General features: G+C 46.8%; 1 protein-coding gene and 1 long non-coding RNA gene across 2 annotated transcripts in view; one reads left to right on the top strand and one right to left on the bottom strand.

Annotated features, from left to right (window-relative positions):
• LOC136046778 (uncharacterized) overlaps positions 1–16,696 on the bottom strand; it is a 222,002-nt gene that overhangs the window by 64,163 nt on the left and 141,143 nt on the right. The gene's annotated exons all lie outside the window — the stretch shown is intronic.
• LOC136047138 (immunoglobulin epsilon heavy chain-like) overlaps positions 4,779–16,696 on the top strand; it is a 35,375-nt gene continuing 23,457 nt past the window's right edge. The window contains 3 exon segments of the mRNA XM_065734191.1: positions 4,779–4,952; positions 6,077–6,401; positions 11,288–11,296. Coding sequence (XP_065590263.1) covers positions 4,880–4,952; positions 6,077–6,401; positions 11,288–11,296 — 407 coding nt within the window. The 5' untranslated portion in view covers positions 4,779–4,879.

Raw genomic sequence — 16,696 nt, 5'->3', positions numbered from 1 at the left:
CTGAGAGGACATGGAGCGTCCTTCTGCGGTTGTTTTGAGGGGCCCTGTGGGGCTGAGAACGAGGGGGAGGGGGGCACCAGCCCCTACGATTCTGTGTTTCTCTTGTGATTGCTTCTTGTAATCACAGGTTGGAAGGGGCATCTGTCAGCCATTCACGCCAATCTCCCGTGCATAAATTTTACATCTGTCTTAGTAAAGCATATGAGCACTGCAGCTGGATAAAGGTTTACTTCAAGTGCTCTGAAGTACAAACAAAGCAGAAAAAAAAAAAAAAAGCACAGTGGTTACTTTCAAGACAGTGGTACTGTTGCTAGAGCCTATTTGCTTCTTCCTGCCACCATTACATAACCAAATATCAACCTCTTACATAATTCAGCTTGTCACTGTTTTGGTTTGCTGTCTTTGCTCAGCTAAAAATGGCTGCATTCCTTAACCCAAATGGTTCCCAGGAGGGGTGAGTTAATTCTCCTTTCTCTGGTATCTTGTTCTATAGTGCCTGTATCTCTGTATCTCAAATAAAGGCTCTGTCATCACCTTTGTTTACTTTGCAGGAAGGAAAATGATTTCTGAAAAAGACTTAAAACCACAACATGCTTAAACTAGTTCTGCTTTTGCAAACAGCTTCGCTTTCAGGTTAAGTTTGATCTGATAACTGCTTTAAAAAGAGTTTGAGCACACTTAATCAGCTGCTATTGCTAACTCCACACTTTCTTTAGTGCTCGCCAGGTGAGCAACTTGTATGCTGCTTGAAGCCTACTTGTGAAGTGAAAGTTTGACACTCACCCATATGTATCTAGTCATTCCTAGGTGAATCTAACCTGTTTCGACCCAGAAGATCCAGACCAAGTAGTGCTGCACTCTTTAATGGAGAGCTCTTAGTCTGTATCACTGTGACTCTGATGACAGCCTTCCAGATGACAACAGTGATGGGGACAAGGAGCTCATCCATGTTTATGCCCTCATTTCTCCTGGTTCTGCTGAAGGTACTGACCGCTAGCCTGGATTGTGACCCATCATTTTTCCAGGGCAGCCCATGCCAAGCAGAGTCCAAGTGCCCCAGCAGCAGCACTTCTATGCAGGAGCAGGTTGGCATCACTGAGAAGACGAGTGTTTTGAAGGAGGACTTAGTATCAAGCAGCCAGTCCCTGACAATGGGCAGCACCATGAGCTCTGAGCCAGTCTCTTCATGACAAGAGGGGTCCCTTCTTTACTCTGGATCTCTCACACCCTCCTGTCTTTTAATGAATAAAGGTGCAGTCTTGCTCGATCAACACCTTGACTCCATTCTGAGTCCTCATTCACAGGGATTGGGATCAATATAATTAACTGCAAGGCACTTCAGCTAGCAGTGTATGGCTGTGGTGTGTGTGCAATTGAGCTCTGGATTTGTTCCCATGTTGTATGGCTTTGTGGTGTCTGCAGGGAGATCTCTGCTACTATTTTGTATAGCAGCAATGAATCTCTAGTATCTTAGTTGCTGCTCGTTATAATCTTAAGCTTCTTGGTTGCTGCCTTGTGATGCTTTTCAATGCTTTTTGATGCTCTGATGGGTGTCAGTGGTCCTCAGAAGGCTTCATTAGTTGTCAGAGGGCTTCATTAATCAATGGAGGGTGACACTGGTCATCAAAGAGGAGATTTTACTCTTAACTCCCCTAAGGGAAGAGATTTGGGAACTCTATTTTGAGTGATGGTAGGGGTGAATGGGTCTGAAGGAAGAGGACTGAAGCAGACCCAAGTGAGGGACAATTGACTGCAATAAGCAAGGGCTAATTAAAGAGAGTGACATGTGGACACTGTGGCCACGGATAAGGTGTAATAAGGGTGAATGCTTTGGGAGGAACGGAAGGAGGAGTTTAGAGAGAGCAGAAGGAGGGGTTGGGTCTGTTTGGAAGCATGGGGAGCTCCATCCTTTAGACTTCTGGAGGAGACAGACCAGAGGGGATGGAGAGGCCCATGGGTGCAGGGCATGAAGTTGGGAGACGCTTCTAGCACTTAGGGGTGGGCTCTGCCAGGCAGGAACAGATGTGAATGGTACCTGCATGGGGACAAGGACAAAGACAAACAAAAAAAAAAAAGACAAAGCATGGCTCTGCTGAGGGCTTTATTGGTCACTGGAGGGTGTCACTCCCAGCTCTTTGTGCCCCCTCACTGGCAGGACAGGGCAAGAAGCTGAGAAAATGAAATGTCCCCAGCTCTGTGGGGCACTGCTCAGCAACAACAGCAACACTGGCTTTCTTCTAAAACCAAATACGGCATCACAATGGATACTAACATGATTGTCCCAGTTCATGGCCAAGTGATATAATCAACCTGCCATGCCTCCCCATATTTCTACTATTGCCATTGCCCTTCCTACCAGAGAGGTTTCATCCTCTTGGCTTGTTTAATTATGGCACGTCTCACAGTCATGAATAACCTGTGCAATACCATCCATAGTTGAATCCACCCACTCATGGGCTCACCGAGCTAAAAATAACTCTCCTTTGTTTGGCCAGTCCAAGTCTATTTGAGTCACCTCGGTTTTGGCTGCTTGATCTACCTGATAGTTATTTTTTCTGAAACATAACATTTCTGAAAATTAACTTACAGTGCCTTGAGGTTCAGAAACTTTTATTTATGGTAGTTACTTCCACCAGTAATGCAGACAATTTGTGACAGTGATACAGAACAGTTACACTGACAGATGCTGCTAGTGACCCGTGTCTGAAGGGGCAGAACCAATCACAAGGCTTCCTTTGCTGCCTCAGTCTCTGTGACCCATAGACTTTTGACAGGCTCATGACTGCTCTTTAGGGACAGCTCTTCACATTCTATTACTTTCTTCATGTAGATAGCAACAAACCCTCCCCTCCTTCCTTGCCTGTCCCTTCCGAACAGCTTGTAGCCATTATCAGCCACAATCCACTCAGGAGAATCACCCTTCCAGGTTTCAGCGATGGTAACTATATTGTGGTTTTCAGCTGGTCTTGCCAGTTCTTTAAAGGATAACTCTTTAATTGCTTTTAAATATTTCCCTTAATTTTCCCCGATGCCTTCTCCCCATTGTCCCAGTGCCCTGAAGTTCCTTTTGATAGCCCTTGACCCACTGTGGGAATACAGGAAAGCATATTTAGAGGAGAAGCTGTGGAAGAGGATAAACAGCATGAGAAAAGAAGGCTGAGAATGAAGGACACTTCCAGAAGAAAAGGAAAACAAGTTCAAGTAAGCTGTGTGATGGCAGACCCTGATTGGAGGAAGAGTGCATGGCTTGGAACGACTCATGGCCCTGGTTGGATAAGTACCTGTACGCATAGTTAAGGAGTGTTTGTGGAGTATTTTGTTGACATGTAAAGGCGGGTGGGAAAGTTAAAAGAGACAACTTGTGAGTGTATTTAAGGGATGTTAGAACCTGTAATAAACGATGTATATCGTTCACATCCGAGTCCATGCCACAGACACTGCAACCCACTGATAGCTGATTCATCTCTGTCCACATGGAAAATAAGTAAGGTGTTGTGGTATTTGTCTGCCAGAGTAGATAGAGACCAATGACATCCCTCACTGAGCCTCAGGAGGACAGCAGACTTCTCTAGGAAAAGGGTCTGCTCAGCATATTGGACATTCAGATTCCTGTAGGGAGGAATTGCCTACAAGCAATACCCTCCTCTTCTTCAATGATGTAGCCTTGATGTTGGGGGAATACCAGAATCACAGAATTGAAGGGGTTAGAAGGGACCTCCAGAGATCATCGAGTCTAACCCCCCTACCAAAGCAGCTCCCTACGGCAGGCTGCACAGGTAGGCATCCAAATGGGTCTTTAGTGTCTCCAGAGAAGGAGATTCTACAACCTCTCTGGGCAGCCTGTGCCAGTGCTCTGTCACCCTCACCATGAAGAAGTTCTTTTGCATATTGGTGTGGAACTTGCTATGCTTCAGTTTATGGTCATTTCCCCTTGTTTCCACAGACCACTGAAAAGAGGTTGGCCATGTCCCTTTGTCTCCCACACTTAAGATATTTATAAATGTTAGTAAGATCCCCTCTCAGTCTTTTTTTTTCTCAAGGCTGAACAGACCCAGGTCACCCAGCCTTTCCTCATAGGGGAGATGCTTCTGGCTCTTTATCATCATGATGGCCCTCCATTGTTCTCCTTCCAGGAGATCCTTGTCTTTTTTGTACTGGAGAGCCCCAAACTGGATACAGTAATCCAGGTGAGCCCTCACCAGGGCAGAACCTCAGGTTCTTCTCCACAGAGCTCCTTTCCAACAGGTCATGCCCCAACCTTCTGTTTGTCCCTGAAGACACTTTATATATTTCATCCTGTAGCCTTGCCACAAGGCACAGCAGGTCATCTAACTGCTCACACTCCACACATCTGTTCTGACTGTTCATACTGCTGGTTCCCATTATCTTTTTGCCCCTTGCAAAGCCCTCTCTTTTCACCTTGGAGTTTGAGGCTCAGGGGTATAGCAACAGTTTTTTACATTTGATGGGGGAGGAAAAAGTTGATCCCATATCACTCCCAGGAAAAAAAAATACTCTTCACACTATCAGGCCTTTCCCACTTACCTATTTAAAGGGCAATAACTGCTTACAAAATCAGTTTAGGGAAATGGTTTGAAGGGGCCCTAAGGAGTTAACAGAGGTCCATGAGCTTCCTGTGCAGGCTGAGCAATGATCAAAAGGAAATGTGGCTTGCTTTCCCCACCAATTATAAACAACTCCTTAGTGTATAAAGCATCTGTAACTGCAAAGCAGCTGCTCAGAAGAGGCTGCAAATCTGGCTGGGGTTGGAAGGAAATCTGAGTTTCCATATTTGAAGGCATTGGGCATTTATCTTCTGACTCAAAGAGAGGAAGGTCTGAGCTCCTTGCAGCCCTGCTTCCCTACCTTATCCTGTACCATGACAGTTCCTCTGAAGAAGCCTGCAATGCTACTCCGTGTGCTGGTCATCACCTTTGCTACAGCCCCCAAAGGTGAGAGCCCCACTTTTCCTGGGATAAAAACTGGCAAGTGGGTTTTGTACATTTCCCTCACAAGGGTATATCCACTGCTCGGAACATATAACCTTTAGAACTACTTGTCAAGAGATCGTGGCCTCTCAGCACTCTTCTTCCCCTCTACTAGAAATCATGTCCTGACTTGATGGACAGGCTGTCAGTTGTGAAAAGCAATCCCGAATGAGTAGCGCAGCATACAAAAGTAGTAAGGGACTTTTGAGCACTCTGCACCTATCCCCTTGTTCCTGTGTCTTTGCAGAATGAACATTCAGGTATGGCTTATGAAGGGTAGTGAGGGATTGTATCCAGGGTTGGTGTTCTCAATGGTACTGGGGGTGCCAGAGGGGCCACAGACTCTCTTATAGTAGGCAAGAACTGGGCTCTTTTCCTCTTTGTGTCCCTTGTGGGTTAATTTCCCTTCTCTCTGTCCTCAAAGTAGTGAAATGATCACACAGATAATGCTGTTACTTACCTTGTCCTGCTCAGCACTGATGGGAGGTGAAAGAGATTAGAGACCAGGAGTGAGTAGGCCCAGGTTTCCCCTGCTTGTCTTACCTGCTAATGCCAAAGTCTAAATTCCACTACTTAAGATGAATACTTTCATGGATATAATCCTCCCTTTTCAGGCGGTAGAATGCTGCTGCAGCACAGAAGAGGGAGAATTTCTGACATTTTTTATAGCATGGATTAAGGGAAGATAATGGCAATAACTGCCCAGGGAGCAGTGTAGAATCCCACTCTGAGCAACCTTGCATTTTCTAGGAGCAAGTCATTTTCTGGGGATGCAGCAAGGGCCCCATGCTTCTTGATCCTTTGAGATTCATGTGCAACTGGCAAAACAATTCCCCATGTGTCCATAACCTTCCCATTCTCTGTGCTCAGTGATATGAGTCCAGATGCTGGTGGTGATGAAATATTTGGGATTGAGAGGGGCTGGGAACTCCATGCAATCCTGCCAGGACTCTAGATTCATGTTTATAGATAGTCCTGGAGATAAAGAACTCTCTTGTTATTTGCACTCTGCAACTTTGGGACTGACTACTTCACTCATGGACTTATCACAAAAAATCAAACTTCACACTCTCTCTCTGTCTTTTCAGGTAACCTTTCCCAAATAAAAATGGTGATATCTGGTCCCAAGGAAGGGACAGTCTCTGGATCACTCCTCCTCACCTGCACTGTAATAGGAGTACCTCTGGATAGCCCTTACTATGACTGGAACTGTGTCCGTCTGTCTCCAGGAGGGGAGTTACAATTTCTAGGCTGGATCTATCCTTTTGGGAATAACACAGGTTATGCCCCATCCTTCCAAGATCGTGTCACCATCTCTGCAGATAAAGCAAAAAACAAGGTTTCCCTGCAGCTGCATGCCCTTAGAGCCACAGATAGAGCCACCTACTTCTGTGCTAGACAGCACACCATAAAGCCAATGGAGGGAGTGACAACACAAAAAGTGAGAAGACTGCTGTGGTGATAGGACTTCTCAAGGTGGCAGTTACCTCTGCATATGCTCTGTGAAATAAGAATGAGGTTTAGGTCTAAAAGATCTTGGAACTCCCTACCTATCCATGGGTAACTGATTTTGAAATAAAGTTTGACACTGTAAAAGAAGTTTGAAATTAAATTTAATATATGCATAACTCCCATGGGCAGTTCAATCCCCAAAACTTGTACACAGCACAGACTTTTCACCTAATTCATAAAATACTGTCACTGTGTCGTCTCCACCTCTACCCTGTTGTTCCTTCAATCCCAAGAGAGTAAAAAGCGTACGCCATACTCAGGTCCCCACCTCAGGGCCTCTCTCAACGTGGGGATGTTGTGAAGGTTCTGTAGGGGCTACAGCACGTTTCTTCCTATGTACAGCACAAATTGCCTCAAGCTGCATGCTTATCCTTCTCCTCTGAAGAGAGATTGCACCCTTGCTGGGGAGGTAGGTGTTGTGGTTTTGTGGTTTTGATGCCGGTATTCCACATCAGAGCATCATGCAGCAGTTAAGGAGTTAATGCTGTGGGAGCAGCAGAGGGGCGGAGCTCCGCACCGGATGCGAGGCGGGCGCTCTGTCTGGGCGCGTTCCTCTGGGCTGCGGTGTAGGTTCAGCACGTGTGCTTCCCCTGCAGTTTCCTCCTTAACATAAGCTCACAGCTTTTGGGTTGGCAATTTTTATCTCTCTCTCTCAATTGTTCAATTTTATTAGATTTAGTAAAGTTACCGTTCCTTCTCAGATCGTGCCGTTGTTTTCTTGTAGACCCATCTCTTCCCGCTGTTTCCCCCTCCCCCTCCCGGAGCGCGGCTCTGCTCGGGCGGCCACGTGGCCACTGACGCAGTTTCTTTTTTTTCTCTCCCCTCTCCCTTCTCGGTTTCCCTTGGGTCACTGTCACAGACAACACCGTGACAATTATTGGTGGAGAATGTGGGCAGTGCAGTATTGGCACTCCATTGTAAGTCTGGTGCAGAGTGGACTAAGGTTTTTCATGTACCTTATAGCATGTTGGCGTCTTTTTAAGCTCCTCGTGTTCAGCACCGGAGTAATGTGTGCATACAGCTACTTTAGTGTGCTGAGGAGGTTACATGCCTCCTGCCTAGACACCCTGGCTAACATGACAGATTATGCAGCATTTGGAATGGTTTCCAGTTACTCTTTTCAGGTCTTTACCTATATTCAAGATGTCAACCTGACAGCTGTGTTATCTATTTTCCTGAATGCTCTCTTGGCAATTTATATCATGTGGAGGAAGCCTTCCTCAAAACCAGAGAGTGTTGAATGGCAGGGAAGGTGGAAAAAATTAGGAAAGAAATTAGAAGCGTGGGGACCCCCGGTGTTATGCAATTTTGATCTTGAGCACCTGTGGGATCCTGAGAAATTCAGTGAGTGTTTAGGTAAGGAGTCATGTGACTCAGGACGATCTGAGAAGGAATGTATTGTTTGGGGTCTGGCTTGTGCTTATCGAGCTATAATTGATATTCTGGAGAGAAATGGTTTCCAAACCAAGGTCCAAAGCAAAAATGAAAACCTCCAAGTTAGACCTGACCAATCACAGGAAGCACCGGTATCAGTGTCGGTTGCCCCTGTGGAAGGCCAGAAATGGACACGGCCGTCCTCGCGCCTAGAACGGAAAGAAGAAGAAGCAGAGAAAAAAAAGGAAGATCCAGGCGAGGGGCCCTCCTCAGCACCACCACCACCACCACCACCACCACCTAAAAAGGCCACTAAGAAAAGTGAGAGACATGGAGAAGACAGCGATGATGATGGAGTCACTGTTACCACTACTCGTCGGCCCCTAAAGATGACTGAAATACAAGGTTCAAGAAAGGAGTTTGTACGGTGCTCGGGTGAATCTATCGTCACCTGGTTGCTGCGGTGTTGGGACAGCGGTGCCAGCAGCGTGTCCCTAGATGGCAGCGAAGCCTGCCAACTGGCAAGCATTGCCCGAGACCCAACTATCGACAGAGGAATTGGCACATGTCTGAATGGAGTCGCTACCCTCTGGGAACGAGTACTAGTGGCTGTAAAGGATAGATATACTTACAAAGATGATCTGGAGCCTAAGGTGGAAAGATGGAACACCGTGGAGAAAGGCATCCAATTTTTGAGAGAAACAGCCGTAGTAGAGATGCTGTATGATCCCAATTTCGTCCCTAACAATCCACACCAGGACCGTGATCCTGATAGAGTAAGGTACACACCTGATGTATATCGCAAGCTCTCAAAAACAGCACCAGAGAGGTACGCAAGTGCACTGGTAGCAATGTTCCATAGATTCGAGGGTCAAGACAGAAGACTCCCAGTTTATGAATTGACACTCCAAAACTTTGAACAACCGTTTCCACCATCACGTGCTTCCATTGCAGCTATAGTAGCAGAAGAAGTAGGTGAGATAAAGAAAACTATACTGGAGGAACTGTCATTACTGATGAATAGGGATGAACCTGTGTCAATATTGGAAACACCTGATGAAGACGAGCATGACCCAAAGAATCTGATGAAGCAACTTGTGGAGAACTGGCTTGGGAAAGGAGGTTGTGTGTGCTTATCTTTGTAGCAGTGCGAACAAAACAGCATGTTCAGATCACTGAATTTTGAGAAGTAGTGCACCGTTGACCAGGCAACGATGAGGGAGTAAGTTTGCGGTGGAACCAGATGGCCCTGGTATGTGTGGGAAAAGAAGAACTAATTGGACACCACTTATCTTGCAAGGACAGAGCAAGAACCACTGCTTAACAATTATTCTAAAAATAGCATATGTTCAAGGGGTATAAAAGTATGTAACCTGCGCAATAAAGTTGGCTCAGCTGCATAATCATATTGATGTCTCTCTGAGTCCTTGCATCGGCATCTTAAGAAGATCGTTCCGGCGCGGCCGTGGGTCATCCTCCTGGGGTCACCGCAACACAACTGTTTAAAGTCTCGGCCACCAAAGGCAACCGCCTCTCTGCACGAGCAAATGACGGCAGTAACATCATGTCACGTGTGGCCATGTGGAGCTTCTTACGAGAAAATGGAGAGGACATGAGGAAGTGGCATAAAAAACCCACTCCTGCACTGCGAGCATGGGTGAGAGAACTACAGCAGAGATCAGCCACCAATGAAATTGCTCCCGACGCTGCAGGTAACCAATAGAGGGGCCGTGCCCTCAGCCAGGGGAGGGAAAGGGATAATAGAGTGTATTGGACTGTGTGGATTAGATGGCCTGGCACATTAGAGCCACAAAGATATAAGGCACTGGTGGACACTGGTGCACAGTGCACTCTGATGCCCTCGAGTTATAAAGGGACAGAGTTGATTCATATTTCTGGAGTGACTGGGGGTTCTCAGGAACTGTCTGTGTTGGAGGCAGAAATAAGCCTCACTGGTAAAACCTGGCAGAAGCATCCCATAGTGACTGGACAGGGGGCTCCATGCATACTCGGTATTCACTATCTCAGAAGGGGACATTTCAAGGATCCCAAGGGATACCGATGGGCTTTTGGAATAGCTGCTGTAGATGCAGACAACATTCAGCAGCTGTCTGTTTTACCTGGTCTGTCAGAAGATCCGTCTGTTGTGGGGGTACTGAAAGTGAAAGAGCAGCAGGTACCTATCGCTACAAAAACGTTGCACAGACGGCAGTACCGCAGCAACAGGGATTCCTTGCTCCCCATTCATAACTTGATCCATCAGCTAGAGAGCCAGGGAGTGATCAGCAAGACTCACTCACCTTTTAACAGCCCCATATGGCCGGTGCGTAAAGCCAGTGGAGAATGGAGGCTGACGGTAGATTACCGTGGCCTGAATGAAGTCACACCCCCACTGAGTGCTGCTGTGCCAGATATGTTGGAGCTGCAGTATGAACTGGAGTCAAAAGCAGCCAAGTGGTATGCCACCATTGACATTGCCAATGCATTCTTTTCTATTCCTTTGGCCACAGAGTGCAGACCACAGTTTGCTTTCACCTGGAGGGGCATTCAGTACACCTGGAACCGTTTGCCCCAGGGGTGGAAACACAGCCCAACCATCTGCCATGGGCTGATTCAAAGCACACTGGAACAGGGTGGGGCACCTGAGCACCTCCAGTACATTGATGACATTGTTGTGTGGGGTGATACAGCAGAGGAAGTTTTTAAAAAAGGAGAGCAAATAATCCAAATTCTTCTGGGTGCTGGTTTTGCTATTAAACGGAACAAAGTGAAGGGACCTGCCCAAGAAATTCAGTTCCTGGGAGTAAAATGGCAAGATGGACGTCGTCACATTCCAGGAGATGTGATTGACAAAATCACCAGTATGTCACCACCCACTAGCAAGAAAGAGACAGTCTTTTCTGGATGTAGTAGGTTTTTGGAGGATGCACATCCCAAACTACAGCCTCATAGTAAGCCCCCTCTATCAGGTGACTCGAAAAAAGAATAATTTTGCATGGGGTCCTGAACAGCAGCAGGCCTTTGAGCAAATTAAACAGGAGATAGCCTGTGCTGTGGCCCTGGGGCCAGTACGGTTGGGACAGGATGTGAAAAACATCCTCTACACTGCTGCTGGAGAGAAAGGTCCCACTTGGAGTCTGTGGCAAAGAGCCTCTGGGGAGACCCGAGGCCGACCCCTTGGATTTTGGAGCAGAGCGTACAGGGGTTCAGAGGAGTGCTACACTCCAACTGAGAAGGAGATTTTGGCAGCATACGAGGGGGTTCAGGCTGCCTCTGAAGTAATTGGTACTGAGACACAGCTCCTCCTGGCACCTCGACTGCCAGTGCTGAATTGGATGTTCAAAGGAAAGGTTCCCCCCACCCATCATGCTACTGATGCCTCCTGGAGTAAGTGGATTACACTGATTACACAGCGAGCTCGGATGGGGAACCTCAACCGTCCAGGAATCCTGGAGGTGATCATGGACTGGCCTGAAGGCAAGAAATTTGGAACATCCCCATCAGAGGAGATACCACGTGCTAAAGAGGCCCCACCATATAACGAACTACCAGAGAATGAAAAGACGTATGCCCTCTTCACTGATGGATCGTGTCATATTGTTGGGAAGCATCGCAGATGGAAGGCTGCTGTGTGGAGCCCCACACGACGAGTTGCAGAGGCCACCGAAGGAGAAGGAGAGTCAAGCCAATTTGCGGAGGTAAAGGCTGTCCAGCTGGCCTTAGATGTGGCTGAACGGGAGAGGTGGCCCATGCTATATCTTTATACTGACTCTTGGATGGTGGCAAACGCTTTATGGGGGTGGTTGCAGCAGTGGGAACAGGACAACTGGCAATGGAAGGGTAAACCTATTTGGGCTGCTGAACTGTGGAAAGACATTGCTGCCCGAACAAAAAGATTGGGTGTAAACGTGCGCCATGTAGATGCTCATGTGCCTAAGAATCGAGCTACTGAAGAGCAGTAAAATAACCATCAGGTAGATCGAGCTGCCAAAATTGAGGTGTCTCAGATCGATTTGGACTGGCAGAACAAAGGAGAGCTATTTTTAGCTCGGTGGGCCCATGAGACCTCAGGCCATCAAGGAAGGGATGCGACCTATAAGTGGGCTAGAGACCGAGGGGTGGACTTAACTATGGATGCCGTTGCACAGGTTATCCATGACTGTGACACATGTGCCATAATTAAACAGGCCAAGAGGATGAAACTCCTCTGGCAGGAAGGGCTATGGGAAAAGTATAAATATGGGGAGGTGTGGCAGGTTGATTATATCACCTTGCCACGAACTCGCGATGGTAAGCGTTACGTGCTCACCATGGTGGGGGCGACCACTGGGTGGCTTGAGACATACGCAGTACCCCATGCTACCGCCCGAAACACCATCTTAGGGCTTGAGAGACAAGTCCTATGGCGACATGGCACTCCAGAGAGAATTGAGTCTGATAATGGGACTCATTTCAAAAATTCTCTTGTGGATATCTGGGCCAAAGAACACGGCATTGAATGGATCTGCCATATCTCCTACCATGCACCAGCTGCTGGTAAGATCGAGCGCTACAACGGGTTGTTAAAAACCACGTTGAGAGCAATGGGTGGTGGGACATTCAAGCACTGGGAGAAGCATCTGGCAGAAGCCACCTGGCTGGTCAACACTAGGGGATCAGTCAACCGAGAGGGTCCTACACAGTCCAGCTCCCTACAGACCATAGAGGGAGATAAGGTCCCTGTGGTACATGTGAGGAGCATGTTGGGAAAAGCGGTGTGGGTCCTTCCAGCCTCTGGAAAGGGCAAACCCCTCCGTGGAACCGTTTTTGCGCAGGGACCTGGGTGCACCTGGTGGGTAATGGATAAAAATGGGGACGTCCAGTGTGTCCCACAAGGGAATTTGATGCTGGGGGAATGCAGTCTGTAATTACGTGTGTATGTATGTATATATATATATGTTTCTATGTAACTTATGTTATTACTGTTTTGGTTATGTATAGATGTGTGTTAAGCATGATGTGATGATGTGGAATAAGGGGTGGAATGTTGTGGTTTTGTGGTTTTGATGCCGGTATTCCACATCAGACCATCATGCAGCAGTTAAGGAGTTAATGCTTTTGGGAGCAGCAGAGGGGCGGAGCTCCGCACCGAATGCCAGGTGGCGCTCTGTCTGGGCGCGTTCCTCTGTGCTGCCGTGGAGGTTCAGCACGTGTGCTTCCCCTGCAGGTCCTCCTTAACGTAAGCTCACAGCTTTTGGGTTGGCAATTTTTATCTCTCTCTCTCAATTGTTCAATTTTATTAGATTTAGTAAAGTTACCGTTCCTTCTCAGATCGTGCCGTTGTTTTCTTGTAGACCCATCTCTTCCCGCTGTTTCCCCCTCCCCCTCCCGGAGCGCGGCTCTGCTTGGGCGGCCGCGCGGCCACTGACGCAGTTTCTTTTTTTTCTCTCCCCTCTCCCTTCTCGGTTTCCCTTGGGTCACTGTCACGGACAACACCGTGACAGTAGGTCACTCTTGTATCTCTGGGAACAGAACAGCGAGGGTAGATGTTTGCTTTGTTATGTGCTAGATCTGGGGATTGGCCCTGAGCAGAGTCAGTTTGCAGCAGCATATTTAAAACCTCAAGCAGTAACACATACCAGTATTGCTTAGTCTTCTTCAGTGGGTCCTCCTCCAGTCTTCTGTGGGTGGCCTCTTGCCAGCTCTGGAGCACCAGCTCAGGAAGCCATGAGAGATTTCTAGGCTGTGTTGGCAGTTTCTGTTCCTCCACTGTTGTCTGACAGATGGGACATGAGATGTACTTCGGACATTAAAGTGCTCATGATATATCTATTTGTGTCTATTTTTCCTTTCTACAGAGAGACAGATACCAGAGCAGTGCCCAGGGCTCACCCAGTGCCTCTGCATGAGAGCCACGAGGGCAGGAATGGATTTTCCTTGTTAATTCTCAAATATGTCCCACATTATTCTAGAAGCTTTTTCCCTGGAAGAGCTGATGGCATCTTTTTCTAGGGAGAAAATGTTTTCTGGAAACCTCCTACTCACCTACAACATCTCTGAAGAGGTATATACTTTTTTGTGACATCGAGACATTGAGAGGTGTAGACTTTGTCAGACCTCTGGGAATATCTACAATATATAGTAGAATTTGATCGATAACTGCATTCATATGCTATGATCTTCCTTCTAAGGTCAGTTACCATCATTACAAAGCCAAAAGCCATAGCCACATGACCTTACAAAAAATAGAAAATGGCATTACAAACACAGACAATGCCATTGCACAGTGGGAAAGGCTGTTGGTCTCCTAAGACTTTTGGAGTGAGAGGAGCTTGAGAGCAAGGGACAATCAGGAGCAAGGGAGATGCCACTGCGAGCATGGAGGTGATATAGGAGAGGAGGAAGGACAGGAGAGATTTACTTTTCTTTTCTTCTGGTGCTTGTAGAATGAGGAGAAAGCTTGCAAGAGGTTATGCAATACGGTGAGAGAAAAAGAGTCAACCTGCCCTGTGCAGCACATGGAGAAATGAGAGATATAGTGCTGAGGATATCAGGGTCTGAGTCGATTGCTCTCGGGCAGGGAAGGACTCAATATATGAGTGATCAGGCTTCAGTTTATTACCCGGACAGCCTTATTCTTATAGTGTTTAAGACAGGGACATATGAAAAATATCACACAACCATTGGTAGAGAGCCTTGAGAAAAACAACTTTAAAACAACTCCCAACAATTAACAGCAGTGAGAAGCACATTCTGGAGGAGGCGACTTTTGATATCATCCTAATCCTAAGAAACCAGGCAGGAATGCGTCAGCAGTGGATGTGAAAGGCAGTGCTGGCAGGGCGTCCCCTGTTTCAAAGTGCACTTTTCCTCTCCCACTCGCCACAGACCATCTCCTGCTTTTACTCTTCTCAAGGTTCACACAGTGTAGTTTCCTTTGAGCACCGTATCAGTGTGGCCAGTGCATAACACAGAGCACAAAGGGAAGAACATCTGCTAGCTAAACAGAATAGACTACCAAGTCTATCTATCTTCTACATAGTCTGTGCTGCAGTGCAAACTATGCTCATACATATCACCGTGACCTTCCTGCTCCTGCAGCCATTTCCTAACAATATAGGGAATGTGGTTGGAGATGGGAAGCACCTTCCTTGGACAATGCTGGAGAGCACTGAGGGTTTGGAGCTCCTGAAAGGAAGGGACTGTGCTCTGCTCTTGGACACAAGTCCACTTCTTCAGAAAGGTATGATTAACAGTTGATGGTCAGGTCAAGAAAAGTAACAAGAGATAAAAGGTCAAGTTTAACTAAGGTGAGTTGGGCATCTAGCAATGATGAGTGTCAGCAGCATGGAACAAGTTCATCTTGTGCAGCATAGGCAGAACTATGCATAAACATTTGCATAATGCTGTGGAGAATCCCCGGATGGGGTATCTCACACCGTGCTACAGCAAGCCTCTACCTGTTACATAGCACAAGCTTGAGCCCTCTCATGCGTTTTGGGAGTTCTCAGATCTAGATCTGAGACCCTCTGGGACCCACAGCACTCCTCTCCTTAAACTTTAAGACCTGACAGTCTCCTGTCTAACTCTGGTTCTTGAAGTAACGAATGGATCAGGCAGCAAAGGAGACTGGAAACTGTCTGAAGAGCCAGGTCCAGAATGTGGCGATCAATAGCACAAATTCTATTTTAATGTCAGTCACTAACAGTGTATTGCAGGGTCCAATACTGTCCTATTGATTTTTATTAATGATCTGGATGGTGGGACAGAGTATACACTCAGCAAGTACCCTTATGACACAAAACTGAGAGGTAATGGAAGACTACAATGGGGTCTCCCTCGAGCCTCCTCTTCTTCATACTGAACTCTCATTGCCTTTCTTCATAGGAGAGGTTTTCAAACTCTCTGATCATCTTTGTGGCACTCCTCAGGACCCATTCCAACAGTTCTATGTCCTTCTTCTGCTAGGAATCCCAGACCTGGATGCCATACTTCAGATGTAGCCTCACTAGGCCTTATTGAATATTTTTGGAGCCGTTGATCACAACACTCTGTCTGCAACCATTCTTTATCCACTGAACAGTTCACATTTCAAATCCTTATCGTCCCCAGTTCAGAAATACAAATGTGGTGTGAGACCATAGCAAAAGCCTTGCACAAGTCAAAATATATCAGTTGCTCTTCTTTTGTTCTCCCATTCCTTCACTCCATCATAGAAGGCCACCAGACTAGTTAAGCACAATTTGACATTGCTGAAGCCATGCTGGCTATCTCAGATCATCTCATCAGCTTGCATGTTCAAGAGAACAACCAGGAGGATCTGTTAGATGATCTTCCCAGGCACAGATATGGGACTCAATAGTTTGTAGTTTACTGGATCATCCTTTCAATTTCTGTATACTCTGATGTATTGATTTTCAGATGTTCCCTAAGGTTCATACAACACATGCCTTTAAAATCCTCACAATCATACCTTTGGGTTAATAACAGAAAATGGATGGTGGCATGAATTTGTGAAGTTGCATGTCAGATAGAATCAACATCAGTGGGCAAGCCTGCTAGAGCATCACTAGTGGAGTTGCTTTCCTTTGCCAGCTAACATCCTGACTTGGTGAGTGTGGCTAAAGCATGAGCAGGGCTGTTTCAGAGTGTTTGGATCTCAGAGACAGGATGTCTCAAGAGCAGAGGCAAGCATACTATGCATTCAGAGCAGTACAGAGGGTTAGAGTTTTAGTCAACATAGGCAAACACACACACACATAGGCAACCATTTTAGATAAACGTAAGTGGGAAGCAGAAACTCACTAAGCAAGTGTATTATTACCTACTGAACCTTGAGAAAC

This window comes from Cyrtonyx montezumae, unplaced genomic scaffold, assembly GCF_038088225.1.
Source record: "Cyrtonyx montezumae isolate F1298 unplaced genomic scaffold, pur_monq_1.0 scaffold_17, whole genome shotgun sequence".
Taxonomy (NCBI): Eukaryota; Metazoa; Chordata; class Aves; order Galliformes; family Odontophoridae; genus Cyrtonyx; species Cyrtonyx montezumae.
Note: the sequence above shows the minus strand (reverse complement) of the source record. Positions and strands in the feature narration are given on the sequence as shown.